The 20,000-nt window shown below is 38.0% G+C and overlaps 2 protein-coding genes across 8 annotated transcripts in view; one reads left to right on the top strand and one right to left on the bottom strand.

Annotated features, from left to right (window-relative positions):
* The window catches only part of cacnb2a (calcium channel, voltage-dependent, beta 2a), a 48,235-nt gene extending 36,704 nt beyond the window's left edge, over positions 1-11,531 (top strand). For all 3 annotated transcript variants that reach the window (XM_056462448.1, XM_056462447.1, XM_056462446.1), the window contains exons 9-13: positions 186-295; positions 892-1,043; positions 2,771-2,866; positions 5,504-5,698; positions 10,473-11,531. In XM_056462448.1, coding sequence (XP_056318423.1) covers positions 186-295; positions 892-1,043; positions 2,771-2,866; positions 5,504-5,698; positions 10,473-11,045 — 1,126 coding nt within the window. In that variant the 3' untranslated portion in view covers positions 11,046-11,531. The remainder of the gene's footprint in view (positions 1-185; positions 296-891; positions 1,044-2,770; positions 2,867-5,503; positions 5,699-10,472) is intronic.
* The window catches only part of nsun6 (NOP2/Sun RNA methyltransferase 6), a 44,980-nt gene that overhangs the window by 13,617 nt on the left and 11,363 nt on the right, over positions 1-20,000 (bottom strand). The window contains exon 13 of one of the 5 annotated variants that reach the window (XM_056462451.1): positions 4,752-5,677. The exons of 3 other annotated variants lie outside the window; for them this stretch is intronic. The gene's annotated coding sequence lies outside the window, so the exon portion shown is untranslated. Of the gene's footprint in view, positions 1-4,751; positions 5,678-18,081; positions 18,261-20,000 lie in introns of those variants that run through there. One more of the 5 variants, XM_056462452.1, reaches the window with a different exon arrangement.

Genomic DNA, 20,000 nt, shown 5'->3' with positions numbered 1-20,000 from the left:
TTTTAACCTCTCCCTAATCACACACACTTAAATCAACTCATCACAGCATTAAAAGAGACTCCAAAACCTCAAATAAATGGGTCAGATAAGGGAAACATTCAAATTATGTACTGTTGGTGTGCCTCCAGGAACAGGGTTGGGAAACTTGGTAGTTAATCTGTAAACGATTGTTTTCTGTGCTTCAGGATAACCATCACAAGAGTAGCAGCTGATATTTCTCTGGCCAAACGCTCAGTGCTGAACAACCCCAGTAAACACGCCATCATCGAGCGCTCAAACACACGCTCCAATCTAGGTGAGAGCAAGACTTGCACACTCAGCAAGTAACTCAAAAATGGGAAATCTTTCGGAAAATGTGAGATTTTGGGAACTAATTTGTGTGTTACACTTTATTTTAAAGGGGACATAATATGCAAGATGTAAAATGAGTGGTCTCTAGAGTGTGTATGTGAAGATTCAGCTCAAAATACCACACAGATAATGTTTCATAACTCTCTGAAACTGACCCTTTTAGGCTTTAATCCTAATTGTGGTGTTTTGGTGACTGTCGCTTTAAATTTAAATGAGATTGTGTTCTTTTTAGAAGAGGGCGGAGCTACAAATGCCTGTGTGTCAGCATAGTGGCAGATTCAAAAACAAGACTAATGTCCTATGCTAATGAGGGAGAGATGGTCACTAGTGGGCGGGGCTTTCCCCCTCTGATGACACGTACAAAGGGAGAATGTCAATCAAAGTGTTTCTGCACACTGGTTATAATACATAGAATAAATTAAGTTTTACCATCAGAGGCTGGCTATATTTACAGACTGCTGCCATACAATTGTGTTTAAATGCCTTATACAACTTTTACTTTATTGTAATGCCTTCATTCTGTTAATTGTGTCTGTGTAGCGGAGGTTCAGAGCGAGATCGAGAGGATATTTGAGCTGGCCCGGACGCTGCAGCTGGTGGTTTTGGATGCAGACACAATAAACCATCCGTCTCAGCTGGGGAAAACCTGTCTGGCACCCATCATTGTCTACATCAAGATCACCTCTCCAAAGGTTCACACTCAGATTAGACACACACACACAGCTCTTGTGCATGTGTGTGAAATAAGGGTGTGAACTTATGGTCTCACGGTTCGGTTACGATTAGCGATTCTGTTCATTTCGATATAACGATGCATCTGCAATGTTTTGCGTAGACAATTTTTAATTTGACTTTACACGAATACAATTTTTAATTCTAGCAGTCAGATATACAGTTGAAATCAAAATTATTCACCCTCCTGTGAATTATTTTCGTTTCTTTTTCCAATATTTCCCAAACGATGTTTAACAGAGCAAGGATTTTTCACAGTAATTCATATTATATATTTTTTTCTTCTGGAGAAAGTCTTATTTGTTTTATTTCTGCTAGAATAAAAGCAGATTTTACTTTAAAAAAAAAAAATTAAGGTCAATATTATTAGCCGCCTTAAAGATACAGTATGTAAGTTTGACACCCAGTGGTTGAACTAGGTATTGCACTCATGGATCAAAACAAACGCAAGCGCAGGTTGCCAGAATGAGGACAGGAGTGAGTGATTTAAAGCGAGTTCTAAATAAAAGCAACGACACCTGATAGAAGTAATTTTTTTAATATTAAAAGGAGTTTTTGTCCTAACCAACACCTCAAACTGATATATTAGAAACGGCTTCTATTTCTCACAGCTGAACAACAGAAAACTGAATGATCACCTCAGGTACAGCTCATGTGCTTTATTCAGTGTTAAATGCTAACAATGTGAGTTTGAATGCCATTTTACATGACATTTATTGCCATATACTGAAAGCAGCAGCAGATAGTTCAGCTCAGATCTGGAAAATAAAATAAACCGTTTAAAATTGAACTTTACAACTGAACACACATCAGTGATTCAGCATTTAATAATGTTAAAGAGGGTTACTATGTATTAATTAGATTATAAATCTTACCATATCATGAGTGAGTGCATATTCTGTGCTTCTGAATGGCTGTATTTACATTTCTGTCGTGTTTCGTCTGGTGCAAACAGCCAAATTGCTCATCACTGCGTATCTTGTCATGTAGTGTGTTGTTAAGACAATATAATCTGCTCACCTAATGTTTAGGCTCGTAATATATTTATATAATTTGCTAAATAATAACCTCATGTGGAACTGAATCTGCGTCTCATTTCAGAGTATTGCTAACTTACTGTCCACAGGACGTCGCATTTCGGTCATGAACGCATGCTTTCAGAGCCTTTCTGAATGAATGAATGAAATACGCTGTTTTCCAGCAAGTCAACCCGGGGTGCTGAAATATAACTGGCTAAACTGGCATTGAGCAGGTTAAAAGAACAAAAACAAAGACAGCGTTCTGGCACGGAAAACACGTTCAAAGCAGAATATCTGACTTCAGCATTGTTTTTCAGATAAACAAGAATGTTCACTGAGCATGTTTCTGAATATCTGCAAACATATTAAGATATTTTTATGCTTTAGAAGAGTCAAAAACTTACATACAGCACCTTTAAGCAATATTTGTTTTTCGATTTGTCTACAGAACAGACCACCGTTACACAATGACTTGCTTAATTAACCTACTTTTAAGCCATGTAATGTTTTCAAAATCAGTATACTGTTTGTGTGTTCAGACCCAAAGAATCATTATTTAATGAAACAGTCATAATATTTCTGAATAAAATGCAGTGTCATGACATTTTGTTGGGATATTGATGATGAAGCAGCATTACTGTAATGTTTTGTGTGTGTCAATCTTTCAGGTTTTGCAGAGGTTAATAAAGTCCCGAGGAAAGTCTCAGGCCAAACATCTCAATGTACAGATGGTGGCAGCTGACAAACTGGCTCAGTGTCCTTCAGTGAGCGCGCACACGAACACACACACCTATTATTATTTCTTTTTAAATGCCTCTATCAGGACTTTTTATTTTTCTATTTTTCAAGGGTTTCTATTTTAGTCTCAGTACAGTAGGTTTATAATCATCCAACGTCAAAAACTCTTTCATTTTCTCAGCATATCATTGCAGCATCGGCTCTTTTCTGAAACTGTTCAATGATCTGATTTCTCTATATTCCACCTCTTTCTGAGAGACTACACTGCTCTGATTGGTCAGATGATCCTCCTCTACTTTGCTCTAATTTGTTAGATGACCCTCCTGTACTTTGCTCTGATTGGTCAGATGATCCTCCTCTACTTTGCTCTAATTTGTTAGATGACCCTCCTGTACTTTGCTCTGATTGGTCAGATGATCCTCCTCTACTTTGCTCTAATTTGTTAGATGACCCTCCTGTACTTTGCTCTGATTGGTCAGATGATCCTCCTCTACTTTGCTCTAACTTGTTAGATGACCCTCCTGTACTTTGCTCTGATTGGTCAGATGACTCTCATCTACTTTGCTCTGACTGTTCAGATGACTCTCATCTACTTTGCTCTGATTGGTCAAATAAAGCTCCTCTACTTTGCTCTGATTGGTCAGATAAAGATCCTTTACTTTGCTCTGATTGGTCAGATAAAGATCCTCTACTTTGCTCTGACTGGTCACACGATCCTCTTCTACTTTGCTCTGATTGGTCAGATGACTCTACTTTGCTCTGACTGGTCAGATGACTCTACTTTGCTCTGATTGGCCAGATGATCCTCCTCTACTTTTCTCTGATTGGTCAGTTGATCCTCCTCTACTTTGCTCTGACTGGTCAGATGATCCTCCTCTACTTTTCTCTGAATAGTCAGATGACTCTCATCTACTTTTCTCTGATTGGTCAGATGATCCTCCTACTTTTCTCTGATTGGTCAGATGACTCTACTTTGCTCTGACTGGTCAGATGACTCTACTTTGCTCTGATTGGTCAGATGATCCTCCTCTGCTTTGCTCTGATTGGTCAGATGACCCTCCTCTACTTTGCTCTGACTGGTCAGATGTCCCTCCTCTACTTTGCTCTGACTGGTCAGATGTCTCTCCTCTACTTTGCTCTGACTGGTCAGATGATCCTCCTCTGCTTTGCTCTGATTGGTCAGATGATCCTCCTCTACTTTGCTCTGATTGGTCAGTTGATCCTCCTCTACTTTGATCTGACTGGTCAGATGTCCCTCCTCTACTTTGCTCTGACTGGTCAGATGATCCTTCTCTATTCTGTTGTGATTGGTCGGATGTCCGTCCTCTACTTTATAATTAATATAAATTCAAACTACAAACACAGGTGAAAAATAAAAAAGTGTTATAAATCTTTGCCAGTTAAGTGGAGAGGCTTAAGTAAAGGGGTTTGGATGTTTGATGTTTAATATACAACCTGATGAAAAATATTTATATCATGTTATCCGTGTTACACTTCATCAGCATCACAATCAGCATTGTGAACATTTATAAAGACAGGTTTTGTCATTAGCTTTTGATTGCACAGTTATGCAAACACATAGATAGATCGCTGTACGATGAACTCACAAATGACAGATTAACATAATGCTGCATCTCTAATATAGGAAATTAATAATAAAAGAAATGTGAATTATGCAACAAGATGATTGACAGGGCAGGTAACTAAGCAACAGAAAAGTCCATTAATAAGGAAGTGTTTTGTCCCACATACCCAAAAAGAGTACATACTAATGGACCCTTTTCACATTTGCGGGTTTCTCTGTTTGCTGAAATATTAAAAGAAAAACTCCATCATGGTGTTATCAAGCCTTTCAGAATAAGGAAAACAATAGTGTGGGTGTAACACGGGGAGTGACAGAGACAACTGAGCTTTAGGATCCACGTGCAGGTTTATTCAAAGTCAGGGAGGCAATGGTCAACACAGGTGCAAACAGATGTATAAAGGCAGTCCAGAATCATAGTCAAACACAGGCGAGAGGTCGGTAGACAGGCGGCAGACAAGGAGAAAGGGAAACCAGGCAAAGATCAAAAACACGGAGGAACAAGACTAAGGGAAACACGTTGTAATGTCACTTTACAGCTAACAAGACTTGGCAATGGAAATGAGAGTGTGTGCTGTTTAAGTAGTGTCTGTAATCAGTCTTTGACAATGCTCAGGTGGTGCGAGTGTAATCAGTAGAGACTTGGAGCAGGTGTGAGTATGTGTGTGGCATGACTGAATATGTAGTCCATTAATGGAGGAATTGTAGTCCATGTGTGTTTGTGTGTGAGATCCAGCGATCTGGGAGTTATGATCGCTGATGAACGTGACAGTGAGACTGATAACAGCAGCCAGAAGAGAGAATAACGTCAGATTTACTGTCCTGCCCCATAGACACTGCATTACACACACCTCACACAAGCAGGAATTAGCTTTTTGCAATTTGAAGCAAAGATGATATAACACATACAGAAAATCGTGTTAATGTTCATATGTTTTTTAATAAAAAATGAAAATATTAAAAACTTTCAAGGATTTAAGATGCTGATGAGCGTTAAACACGTCATAACAGTCTTGTAAAGAGGGTTTATTAGGTGAATTGGGACGCAGCACCAATAAATGTTTCTTTCTCCTCCCTACAGGAGCTCTTTGACATTATTCTGGATGAGAATCAGCTGGAAGACGCCTGCGAGCACATGGCCGACTATCTGGAGCTGTACTGGAAGTCCACTCATCCTCCCAGTGCTGCTCCGTCCACTCCACTGCTGGACAAACTGAGCGCAGTGACCGCAGCCGCAGTGGCCTGCAAAGAGCAGCTGACCAACACACAACCCAAGGTGAAGCAGCAGCTCACACACACTCACATGAGCAAACTCAGGGAGAGACACAAAATATTTTCAGTCCAAGAAGAAAAGGGAGATTATAAAAAAAATTTGGCAGGGTTTATGACTTGTACTGCATCCAGTCACCAGGGGGCGATCAAAGAGCCGGGAGCTACACTCATAAGGAAGTAAGCACACAGGTTCTGAACACACTTAAGTACACTTTTAAAAAGTGTGCATTATAATGAAGTTAAAAAGTTTCTTTATAATACATTTTAACACTTTAGTTGGTAATAACTGCCTATTATTGAGATATTAACTGTTAATTATCACTTATAAAGTATGATCTTATTCTACATCCCTAATCCTACCCAATATGTAAACCCAACTACTACCTTATTAACCAATAATACAACTCAAAAGTCCTAATACTACTAATAAGCTGTGATATAGTAGTTCATTGAGCTAATAGTTTTAGATAATGGTTTGGTAATACGGTGAATTGTACACTACCTGACAAAAGTCTGGTGGTGAATCTCAGTTTGTAAGAGCAACAAATATTAACTCGACTTCTAGTTGATCATTTGGAAAAGTGTCAGAAGGTGGATTTTTCTGCTGAATCATCTGTTGAACTGCATCCCAATCATCACCAATACTGCAGAAGACCTACTGGAACCCACATGGAGCCAAGATTCTCATAGAAATCAGTCAAGCTTGGTGAAGGAGAAATCATGGTTTGGGGTTACATTCAGTATGGGGGCGTGTGAGAGATCTCCAGAGTGGATGGCAACATCAACAGCCTGAGGTATCAAGACATTTGTGCTGCCCATTACATTACAAACCACAGGAGAGGGCAAATTCTCCAGCAGGATAGCGCTCCTTCTCATACTTCAGCCTCCACATCAAAACTCCTGAAAGCAAAGAAGGTCAAGGTGCTCCAGGATTGGCCAGCCCAGTCACCAGACATAAACATTATTGAGCATGTCTGGAGTTAGATGAAGGAGGAGGTGTTGAAGATGAACACAAAGACTCTTGATAAACTCTGGGAGTCCTGCAAGAACGCTTTCTTTGCCATTCCAGATGACTTTATTAATCAGTGATTTGAGTCATTGCAGAGATGTATGGATGCAGTCCTCCAAGCTCATGATGGAGTCAGACACAATATTCATTCTGTTTCCACTGCAGCATCACTTTATATTCTATACTGGACATTATTGAAGGTTCAGTGATGAGACTTTTGTCTAAGCAGAGTCAGACCTTACTGTCCTAATCAAATCAGTCAAAATCAAGACATGATCATATTTTATTGTGGTCAAATAAGTAATCTAGCGTAATCATATAAGCCACTTCTGATACCAAATGATCAACTAGAAGTCAAGTTATTATTTGTTGTTCCTAAAACTTGGATAGGCGACAAGACTTTTGTCAGGTAGTGTACATTAAAATAAAGTGTGACCATTTATTGTTGTATTTAGATTTATACTAATTTACGCACAGATGTATGAAACAGAGAGTTTTTTACATTAGATATACAAACAACTGAATCCAAACAATGCAGAAAGGGTAATAAATAAAATAAAAATAAAACAAGTACTTATTTGAATAATGCTTGATCAAAATCCAGCACAACGCTCAAGCAATTTTCAGAAATAGTAACAATTAATCAAACAAACAAAAGTCATAATTATTACTACACGATTAAACGTGTGTGATATTCATGTGTTTTTGCAAATATGCTGATCATTTTGTTGACAAACACTACGGCTTGTCAGACTGAGGAGGCTGTTCCTATTGCAGATGAGTAGCCTCAGTCCCGGTGAGTGTGTGTCTGTGTGTGTGTGTGTGTTTTCACTTGATCATATTCAGGTAAAACTTTACGATTTAAGGGATAACTCACCCAAAACCCTGCACATACTCATAATGTGCTTCACTACATGTTAAAGTGCAGCATTAACATTTACTTTTCAACACAAGATAATGATAGTTTTATAATTGCATGAGGATGAAGAAATGATTTCAGTTTTGGGTGAAATGTTCCTCTTAATCAGGGGTTTTCATACTTGGTTCTGGAGGGACGGCGATTTTAGCTCCAACCTGCCTCAACACACCTGCAAGGATGTTTCTAGAAAGCTTAGTAAGAGCTTGATTAGCTAGCTCTGATTGGGGATGGAGCTAAAATCCACAGGACACGGGCCCTCCAGGACCGAGATTGAGAACCGCTGCTCTAAATCTTACTGTTGGTGGCTATTTGATTGAGAGTTGTTATATTTGTATTCTATGCCAAGAATTCTACTGTGTTTGCAGTGATTTTAGCGTGCGTGCGTGTGTGTGTGTGTGTGTGTGTGTGTGTGTGTGTGTGTGCTGCATTAAAAAGCCCCATATTGAGTCATTTTTACAGTATATTTTGCACACTGCAAAATAATAATGATTTTGTTGACCCTTTAAACTCAGGTTCCATGTGCCAACATTAGTTAATCACATATATTCAGTGTAACTATATATTAGCCAATCATGTTTACTTATAGTGTAACTATATATTAGCCAATCATGTATACTTATAGTGTAACTATATATTAGCCAATCATGTATACTTGTAGTGTAACTATATATTAGCCAATCATGTATACTTAGTGTAACTATATATTAGCCAATCATGTTTACTTAGTGTAACTATATATTAGCCAATCATGTATACTTATAGTGTAACTATATGTTAGCCAATCATGAATACTTAGTGTAACTATATATTAGCCAATCATGTATACTTGTAGTGTAACTATATATTAGCCAATCATGTATACTTATGGTGTAACTATATATTAGCCAATCATGTATACTTAGTGTAACTATATATTAGCCAATCATGTATACTTATAGTGTAACTATATGTTAGCCAATCATGAATACTTAGTGTAACTATATATTAGCCAATCATGTATACTTAGTGTAACTATATGTTAGCCAATCATGTATACTTAGTGTAACTATATGTTAGCCAATCATGTATACTTAGTGTAACTATATATTAGCCAATCATGTATACTTATAGTGTAACTATGTATTAGCCAATCATGTATACTTGTAGTGTAACTATGTATTAGCCAATCATGTATACTTATAGTGTAACTATATATTAGCCAATCATGTATACTTGTAGTGTAACTATATATTAGCCAATCATGTATACTTGTAGTGTAACTATATATTAGCCTATCATGTATACTTGTAGTGTAACTATATATATTTGCCAATCATGTATACTTATAGTGTAACTATAAATTAGCCAATCATGTTTACTTATAGTGTAACTACATATTAGCCAATCATGTATACTTATAGTGTAACTACATATTAGCCAATCATGTATACTTATGGTGTAACTATATATTAGCCAATCATGTATACTTATAGTGTAACTATATATTAGCCAATCATGTTTACTTATAGTGTAACTATAAATTAGCCAATCATGTTTACTTATAGTGTAACTACATATTAGCCAATCATGTATACTTATAGTGTAACTACATATTAGCCAATCATGTATACTTATGGTGTAACTATATATTAGCCAATCATGTATACTTATAGTGTAACTATATATTAGCCAATCATGTTTACTTATAGTGTAACTACATATTAGCCAATCATGTGTACTTATAGTGTAACTACATATTAGCCAATCATGTATACTTATGGTGTAACTATATATTAGCCAATCATGTATACTTATAGTGTAACTATATATTAGCCAATCATGTTTACTTATAGTGTAACTACATATTAGCCAATCATGTGTACTTATAGTGTAACTATATATTAGCCAATCATGTATACTTATAGTGTAACTATATATTAGCCAATCATGTTTACTTATAGTGTAACTATATATATTAGCCAATCATGTATACTTATAGTGTAACTATATATTAGCCAATCATGTTTACTTATAGTGTAACTATATATTAGCCAATCATGTTTACTTATAGTGTAACTATATATTAGCCAATCATGTATATTTATAGTGTAACTATATATTAGCCAATCATGTTTACTTATAGTGTAACTATATATTAGCCAATCATGTATATTTATAGTGTAACTATATATTAGCCAATCATCTATACTTATAGTGTAACTATAAATTAGCCAATCATGTATACTTATAGTGTAACTATATATATTAGCCAATCATGTATACTTATAGTGTAACTATATATTAGTTAATCACATTTATAGTTTATATTTTTTTAATTGCCCTGATCTGGTTTGAGTTTGAATGCATTTTGCTAGTTGTATTTTAATGAATTATTATAAACAAACAATTATGAACACTGAAACAAATGTATCATTTAATTTTGGTTTGGGGCGTCACAGTGGGTAGCACAATCGCCTCACAGCAAGAAGGTCACTAGTTCGAGTGCCAGTTTGGATGTCCTCCCCGTGTTCACATGGGTTTCCTCCGGGTGCTGCGGTTTACCCCATAGTCCAAAGACATGCGGTATAGGTGAATTGAGTAAGCTAAATTGTCTTTAGTGTATGAGTGTGAATGAGAGTGTATGGGTGATTCCCAGTGATGGGTTGCAGCTGGAAGGGCATCCGCTGTGTAAAACATAGGCTGGATAAGTTGGTGGTTTATTCCGCTGTGGAATGAATTATATATATATATATATATATATATATATATATATATATATATATATATATATATATATATATATATAAATAAAATGCAACTACTCAACGAGTGCGCAAATCATGACCTATTCTGTATATATCACTCAAACAGGGCACCGGCAGTGATCAGCAAGCAGATCGAGCAGCAGCCGACAGGACCAGTTTTTATGAAGACTATCATCACCATCATCATCCTCAACAACACTACCAAATGCAGAAGCAGGAAAGCTTTGAAGAAGAAGAAGAAGACGACGAAGATGACGATGATGAAGAGAACACTGACGAAAGACACGACAACAAAGACCAACAAAACCATCACAAAAACCAGCACTCTTCATCCACACGGACCGAACGCCATCATCACCACCGTCACCACCATCATCATCATCACCGACACAATCACAGTCGCACCGCCAGAACACTGTCTAAACAGGAGACACTAGAGTCCACTGAAACCCAGACACACTCCCAACCACAGCAGGAGGAGGAGCAGGAGTCTGTTCAACCCAACCATCATCGTCATCACCATCATCATCATCATCATCATCATCATCACCGTAACGATAAAGAGAAGGAATACGACCACAACGAGAGGAACAGTCGGCAAAGAGGAAAGCAGAAATCACAACGGGAGCACCACCATCATCATGAGAGGGACAGGAGAAGACATTATATAGAACAGTGACACACACACACACACACACACACACAGACTGCTAACACATGTGTGGCACAAACACACACACATAGTTGAGCTTTTCTATGGGCATTCATTCACTAGCCTCACGTCAATAGCTATATTTCCATCCACCTGTTTTTTAGAGCTGTAGCAAAAAATCATTAGAGAAATCGATTTATTGCATTGCTATTCTCTTTTAAATCGATTCTGAGCTTAGTTTTTACAGCAGACGGTGCTCTACACTAGTGTTTAACAGCGATTGTCGCTCTAGGCTAGTGTTTAACAGTAGACGGCGCTCTAGGCTAGTGTTTAACAGCAGATGGCGCTCTAGACTAGTGTTTAACAGCAGATGGCGCTCTACACTAGTGTTTAACAGCAGACGGCGCTCTAGACTAGTGTTTAACAGCAGATGGCGCTCTAGACTAGTGTTTAACAGCAGACGGCGCTCTAGACTAGTGTTTAACAGCTAATGTCATTCTAGGCTAGTGTTTAACAGCAGATGGCGCTCTACACTAGTGTTTAACAGCAAATGTCATTTTAGGCTAGTGTTTAACAGCAGACGGCGCTCTACACTAGTGTTTAACAGCAGACGGCGCTCTACACTAGTGTTTAACAGCAGACGGCGCTCTAGACTAGTGTTTAACAGCGAATGGCGCTCTAGGCTAGTGTTTAACAGCAGACAGCGCTCTAGACTAGTGTTTAACAGCGAATGCCGCTCTAGGCTAGTGTTTAACAGCAGACAGCGCTCTAGACTAGTGTTTAACAGCGAATGCCGCTCTAGGCTAGTGTTTAACAGCAGACGGCGCTCTAGACTAGTGTTTAACAGCAGACGGCGCTCTAGACTAGTGTTTAACAGCAGACAGCGCTCTAGACTAGTGTTTAACAGCGAATGTCGCTCTAGGCTAGTGTTAAACAACAGACGGCGCTCTAGGCTAGTGTTTAACAGCAGACGGCGCTCTAGGCTAGCGTTTAACAGCAGACGGCGCTCTAGGCTAGTGTTTAACAGCAGACGGTGCTCTAGACTATTGTTTAACAGCGAATGTCGCTCTAGGCTAGTGTTTAACAGCAGATGGCGCTCTACACTAGCGTTTAACAGCGAATGTCATTCTAGGCTAGTGTTTAACAGCAGATGGCGCGCTAGACTAGTGTTTAACAGCGAATGGCGCTCTAGGCTAGTGTTTAACAGCGAATGGCGCTCTAGGCTAGTGTTTAACAGCGAATGGCGCTCTAGGCTAGTGTTTAACAGCGAATGGCGCTCTAGGCTAGTGTTTAACAGCAGATGGCGCTCTAGGCTAGTGTTTAACAGCAGATGGCGCTCTAGGCTAGTGTGTAACAGCGAATGTCGCTCTAGGCCAGTGTTTAACAGCCGACAGCGCACTAGACTAGTGTTTAACAGCAGATGGCGCTCTAGACTAGTGTTTAACAGCAGATGGCGCTCAAGACTAGTGTTTAACAGTAGATGGTGCTCTAGACTAGTGTTTAACAGCAGATGGCGCTCTAGACTAGTGTTTAACAGCAGATGGCGCTCTAGACTAGTGTTTAACAGCAGATGGCGCTCTAGGCTATTTTTAAAGCATCATCTGCTGTTAAACACTATCCTACAGCGCTGTCTGCTGGTAAAAAACTAAGCTCAGAATCCACTCAAAAGCGATTATCAATACATTCTGGAAATCTCAGCAGAATGAATTTCTTTTTAATTTCTTAAAACACCATGGTTTTCTCAAACATCAAGCACTGCCTACAAATGCAAGAACATGAGAGTTTATTACAGTGTGAGTTCTCTGACACAACTTATTTACTATGAGGGAAAATAAAGAGATAAAGAGCATTCTCAGCTTGTAGAAGATATAACTTTTATTATTCAAACATTGTGACAATTTACCAAGAAAGTGAGGATTATTATTCCCGATGGGATGGAAATGGAGTTTTATTCACAAATGTTTTATGCAATAATTAAATCACATCAAATAAATTCTCAGATGGAAATATAGCTAATGTCATGTGTTTAAAAGTGGATCAAATGTGTGCATCCATCATTTGTTTTCCATGCGTGGACAAATAGATCTTAATTTAATATTGCACGAATGGTGAAATGTGTCTCTCTAAAGGCTGCCTATTTATTTTTCCTATTTTTATAAATGAATAATTTGCATTTCAGGTCTTATTATTGAATGATTGATTCATAGGTGCATGTTACTCAAAGAAAAAGAAATAGTTTGTAGTTTTGTGTTTTTTATAATTAAAGTCTAATAGCGTGTTCTGCCTCTGAAACATGTTTTTCACATATGTGAGTGGCATTTTCACTAAATAATGCAAGGTAATGCATTTCCAGCTAAGAGTAAAATGATGAAATGATGAAATATTATATAATAATGAATGTTTTCTCTCTCTCTCAGAACTGCAAGAAAGAAATTAAAGTGAGATGTAAACTTTGAATATAGGTTTAGAAAGAAGTAAAAATTGCATTATTTATTAAAACCCAAAAATGTGGGATGTAAATTCAGAATTTAAAGAAAAGAGTGAAAAGATGTGAGATGTAAAGCCAGAGTAAAGAAAAAAAAGTCACTTGCGAGATGTAAAGTCAAAATTCTGAAGGAAAAATATACATAATAATTCAGATAAAACAGGTCGGAATTACGAGATTTACCTTCGAAGGAAAAGAATTCAGAGTTGCGAGATGTAAACTCAGAGAAAAGAAAGTCTGAATTAATGAAAGATCTAAACTCAAATTTCTAAAAAAAAAACCTCAAATTTATGGAGAGAAAGTCCAAATTCAGAGTTTAGTTTCAGAGAATTGCGAGACCCAAACTCAGCAGTGTTGCCAGATATAGCAGACTGTTTCCAGCCCAAAAAGCCAGACAGATTTTTTTTTCATTCATTTAAATCAGAAATTAGCCTAGTTACTTTAATTGTCAGACTTTTTTTAACCATACAGCAACCAACACTAACAGTCACAGAACCACAACAGTAAACTTACAACATAACTGGATCACATCACAACACTGCACTTATTGATCTGTAGATTACGCTACCTATTCGCCTATATATTGTAGATTCATTTGTTTAAAGATGATATTTAAATAGTTTATAAATTCTTTGCATTAAATATCCTGTGAAATTAAAATAAAGTATTTTAGATGTTAGTTTCAGTCTGTTAGTTTTAAGGATATCAGTTAGCTAGTGTGCTCCAATGTGTCTAAATCTGGTGAACCTAAAAATAATTCATTTGGCAACAGAAGCAGTACATGAGTTTCAGTTTCCACAGCATCTCTATGGATTGCTAGTATGGATTCAGGTAGATCATACCTGTCAACATTGGGATGTGAAAATAAGGGATACCCCCCCCCCCCATATACAAAGGATATAATAATTAGTATACGTAAGAAAAAGCTGCCAATAAATTAGCAAACTGACTGTCTTGAGGATTGCATAGGGGCAACGCCTGTAATGAAAAGGAAATGAATCGGGCCATTTCATGCCTAAATGAACTGAAAGCACAGAACAGGTTTACATTAGAGAACAAGTGGCGGCCCCTGGTGGTTCGGCGGTATGGGTTGCATAAAGGGAGGATCGGCTCTTCACAGAAAGATAAGAAATACAGGAGAAATACCTTTACGGGATGACAGTGGGATAGAACTGTAAAATACTGGAGATTCCCGGGAAAAACGGGAGGGTTGACAGGTATGAGGTAGATGCATAATGATGTAAATGCTTAAATTCGTCCCATTTGGCGCTTTGCATTCTTTTGAACACATTGAGGTGCTGTGCTGGTTTGTCAATCAGGCAACGCTCCTATGTTCGTTCTTGCTGTCAAATGCTGGAAAAATGATTGATAAAAGTTTAATAATAACTGTCACCGCTGTGACTTTAACTGCAGATACTGTGTGATGTACGTGCACGCGAATGAGAGTCAGACTTGTCTGGGGAGTCAGATTTTGATACAACTTTCCTTCACCTGCTTGCGGGTAGCCTAACGCCGTTTGCGCTACGCACTGGTCACTACTATGAATGGAGTAGGAGCACACGGTTATATTTTGTAAAAAAAAAATTGGATATAAAATGTATGTTTCAAAACTGCCCAAATTTTGTCAACTCACCTAAGCCATTTTAGCTGCAGCTAGCTCTCTGCAACTCTCACATGGTCGCCCACTGAAGCTAAGCAAGGCTCCCGGTCAATACCTGGATGGGAGACCATATGGGAAAGCTAGGTTGCTGCCGGAAGTGGTGTTAGGGAGACCAGCAGGGGGCGCCCAACCCAGTCTGTGTGGGTCCTAATGCTCCGTATTGTGACGGGGACTCGATACTGCTCAGTGAGCGCTGTCTTTCAAATGAGACGTTAAACTGAGGTCCTGACTCTCTGTGGTCATTAAAAATCTCAGGATATCCTTCGAAGAAAAAAAAAAAAAAAGTAGGGGTTTAACCTCAACATCCTGGCCAAATTTGCCCACTGGCCTCTGTCCATCATGGCCTGCTAATCATCCCCATATCATAATTGGCTTTATCACTCTGTCTCCTCTCCACCAATCAGCTGGTGTGTGGTGTTTGGTGTGGCGCAAAATGGCTGCCGTCGCGTCATCCAGGTGGATGCTGCACACTGGTGGTGGATGAGGAGATCCCCCCGTATGTGTAAAGCACTTTGAGTGCACAGAAAAGCGATATATAAATGTGAGGAATTATTATTATTATTAATTTTTTTAGCCGCACAATCAAACTCAAAACAGCCCAATCTGGCAACACTGAAACTCAGAATTCTTTGAAAAGTCAGAATTTGAGATCTAAACCCAAAATTACGAAAAGATTTTTTATTATGAGATGATGATAAATCTGATCTGATGATATTATCGGTAAACCCAGAATTATAAGGAGAACAAATGTCAGAACTGAGAGATGCAGGGTCAGAATTCTGCAGGAAAAAGATGCACAATACACTTAAAATTCAGGGACAAACAATTCAGAACTATGAGATGTACAGTAAACATATCATCAGGAAGAAAATAGATCAGAAATGTGAGGATTCTAGACAAAAGGATTTTTTATTATCATCATCAGATGTAAACCCAGAAACGTAAACTCTAAATTAGGATGGGAAAAAAGTGAGGAGGTTTAAGATTCTTCACGATTATATGACAGAAATGATGCCCTAAAAGTGTCAAAAATGGCTAAATGTCTTCCCTTGTTGAAATCTGCTGTTTGTTTTTTGCTTCTAACTCTATTATTGAATTTTATGTTCAATCAGAAAGATTCGCCCAGTGTTTTCCAACTCTGTTCCAGAAGGCACACCAACAGTACAGCTTTTCAACCGTCTTCCTAATCAAACACACCTGAATCAACTCAGAACATTAGAAGAGACTACAAAACCTGAAATCAATGGGTCAGATAAAGGAGGCTGTTCTGTTGGTGTGCCTCCAGGAACAGGGTTGGGAAACACTGCATTAGGCTGCACGTCCACCGAAGCGTTTTTTCCTCAAACTCAGTGATTGCTTTCTGTTGTTCTAGAAAATACTTCTTGATTTAAGAATTTTTAGATATTTGAACTGTAAACGAGACATAAAAAATCTAAGTAAAGCCTTTTTTTTGGCAGTGTGAGCATTTTTATAAGCGCAAAAACACTTCGGTGGACACGCATCCTATGAAAAAGTGTTGTGAAAGCCATTCGATGTTGACTTCACCACTGCATCTTCACTGCTGTTTTTCAGTCAGTTCGAAAACAACAGGATATTCACGAATGTCATTTTTATTATTGTTATTTAATAGAAATGAACTGCTTGTTAATGTCGCACATGGTGTGTACTGCCTTGCATACAGGATAAAGACATTACAGAAGAGACACATGATGGTTTTGGTTTGCTTCTCCAGCACTTTCTGAACAAGTCTGTGATTTTACATTTGGGTCCACACATATTGTCATTAAAATTATTCAAATATTAATATCAAAAAAGGGCAAAATGTATTACTGCTGCTGCTTACGGATAGCAATTATGGTCACACATTTCAATAGGGTTGTGTTAGTTAATGCATTTACGAACATAAACAAACAATAAACGATACATTTATCACTGTATTAATTCATCTTTGGTAACGTTCATTCATTTTCCTTCAGGGGTCACCACAGGGGAATGAACCGCCAACTATTCCAGCATATGTTTTACACAGCGGATGCCCTTCCAGCTGCAACCCAGTACTGAGAAGCACCCATACACACGCTCATACACTACGGCCAATTTAGTTCATCAATTCCCCTATAGTGCATGTGTTTGGACTGTGGGGGAGAAAAGAGGAAAGAGGAAACCCACGCCAACACGGAGAGAACATGCAAACTCCACACAGAAATCCCAACTGACCCAGTCGGGACTCGAACCGGTGACCTTTTTGCTGTGAGGCGACAGTGTTAACCACTGAGCCACCGTGTCACCTTTGTTAATATTAATAGAAATAAAAAAATTGTTCATTGTTAGTTCATGTTAACTCACAGTGCATCAACTAATGTCAACAAGCATGATTTTGGATGTTAATAATGCATTAGTAAATGTGGAACTGATTAATAAATGCTGTACAAGTGTTGTTCATTATTAGTTCGTGTTAGTAAATACATTAACTAATAAAGCCTTATTGTAAAGTGTGACTAATTACAGTGACAGTACATTTACAAAATCATAATCATGTACTAATATAATGTGTGGTATTGTTAAAATGACATTTATTGTTTAAAGAAAAATAAGCGACATCGTAAAAGTTGTTGTTAATAATTCTCTTTGTAAAAAATGTCATTGTAAAAAATTATCCTGCTCAAAAGTTTACACCCCCTTATTACGGTCTGTGACTTTCACTGTTTGTGTGTTTTGATGTTTATGATTTGTCCTGAATAATTAAACACACACAGACTCAATATACAGTATGATAGTAGACCAGCTTTTCACACTGTACAATTACTATACAGTCATGAATAATAATAATAATAATAATTATTATTATTATTATTATTATTATTATTATTATTATTATTATTATTATTATTATTGCTCCAAATCACGATTAAGCACACCCAAAATAAAAGTTTGTTTTGACATATATAAATATACATGCATTTTTATACAACAGTTCTGTCTGGTTCTTGAATCTGATTGGCTGATGGCCATGCAATATTCTGCCACTTGTCCAGCGTCTTCACCGTTCACCCTTGTATATTACTCCGCCCACATACAGCAACAAGCAGAGGACACTCTACAGTTTGACAAATATTGCAGCTGTTGGGCAAAATAATGTACTTTTGAGGCTTTTTTTTTTGTGTGAAGAATGTAGTTGTTTAGATTGCAGCTATGCAGTTTATTTATAAGAATAGTGCCTATTTTAAAATATTTATAATTTCTGAGACAGCGCATCAGTGGCCATTAGCCTGTCATTGAGCAGACCAAAGACGGTTGACGTTGTCATCCACATCCAATTTCTAACAACAGCTGATTAATCATTATAAAACAGGTAAGTGACGTTCTAGGTCGATCTCTCTCTTTTGTATATTGTAGTGCTGTATTTATACCATAGTAATTGTAGTATGCGGAGTGTGAGATGGGACTCACATATTAGGAATGTATGTATTTTGTGTTGGCAACTCTTTGCATAACCAAAGAGTGACTTTCTTTGAGTTACTTTTTGTTTGGCCATCGGTTTCTAATGCGTCTCCTCTTTTCGCTACTGTGAAAGAAGAAATGCCCGCATGTGTTTAGCATTTTTCCCTATTGCAAACACAACAGCAAATCACCAGACATTTACATTTAGTCATTTAGCAGACGCTTTTATCCAAAGCGACTTACAAATGAGGACAAGGAAGCAATTTACACAACTATAAGAGCAGCAGTGAACAAGTGCTGTAGGCAAGTTTCAGGTGTGTAAAGTCTAAGAAGCAAAGCATTAGAAATGTAAGTTTTTTTGAGAGAGAGAGAGTACAGTTAGTGGTATAGTCAAAGGCAGTTAAGATTAGGAAGGAAAGTGGAGACTAAACAGTTGAGTTTTAGTCGTTTCTTGAAGATAGCAAGTGACTCTGCTGTTCTGATGCAGTTAGGGAGTTCATTCCACCAACTGGGCAGATTGAATGCGAGACTTCGGGAAAGTGATTTCTTCCCTCTTAGGGATGGAACAACGAGGCGACGTTCATTCACAGAACGCAAGTTTCTGGAGGACACATATATCTGCAGAAGTGAGAGCAGATATGAAGGAGCAAAGCCAGAGGTCGCTTTGTAAGCAAACATCAGAGCTTTAAATTTGATGCGAGCAGCAACTGGCAGCCAGTGCAAACGGGTGAGTAGTGGAGTGACATGTGCTCTTTTGGGTTCATCAAAGACCACTCGTGCTGCTGCATTCTGAAGCAGCTGAAGAGGTTTGATAGAGTTAGCTGGAAGCCCGGCTAGTAGAGAGTTGCAATAATCCAGTTTGGAGAGAACAAGAGCTTGAACAATGAGTTGAGCTGCATAATCAGATAGGAAGGGTCGGACCTTTCTGATGTTATAGAGTGCGAATCTGCAAGATCGAGCAGTTCTAGAAATGTGGTCACACATGAACATTATTGAGCATGTCTGGGGTAAGATGATAGGAGGCGTTGAAGATTCTGTTTCCACTGCAGCATGACCACATATTCTATACTGGACATTATTGAAGGTTCAGTGATGAGACTTTTGTCTAAGCAAAGTCAGACCTTACTGTCCTAATGAAATCAGTCAAAATCAAGACATGATCATATTTTATTGTGGTAAAATCAGCGTAATCTAGAGGCCTTTACCTTTCATATAAGCCACTTCTGATACCAAATGGTCAACTAGAAGTCAAGTTATTATTTGTTGTTCCTAAAACTTGGATAGGCGACAATACTTACTTCCAATAAGCAATCTCTCTCCCTCTCAAACAAAAAAAAGTAGTAATTCACACACGCAAAACCACGACAGTAAAAACACCACCTGATATTTAGCAAAA

Source organism: Danio aesculapii, chromosome 7 (assembly GCF_903798145.1).
Source record: "Danio aesculapii chromosome 7, fDanAes4.1, whole genome shotgun sequence".
NCBI lineage: Eukaryota > Metazoa > Chordata > Actinopteri > Cypriniformes > Danionidae > Danio > Danio aesculapii.
Note: the sequence above shows the minus strand (reverse complement) of the source record. Positions and strands in the feature narration are given on the sequence as shown.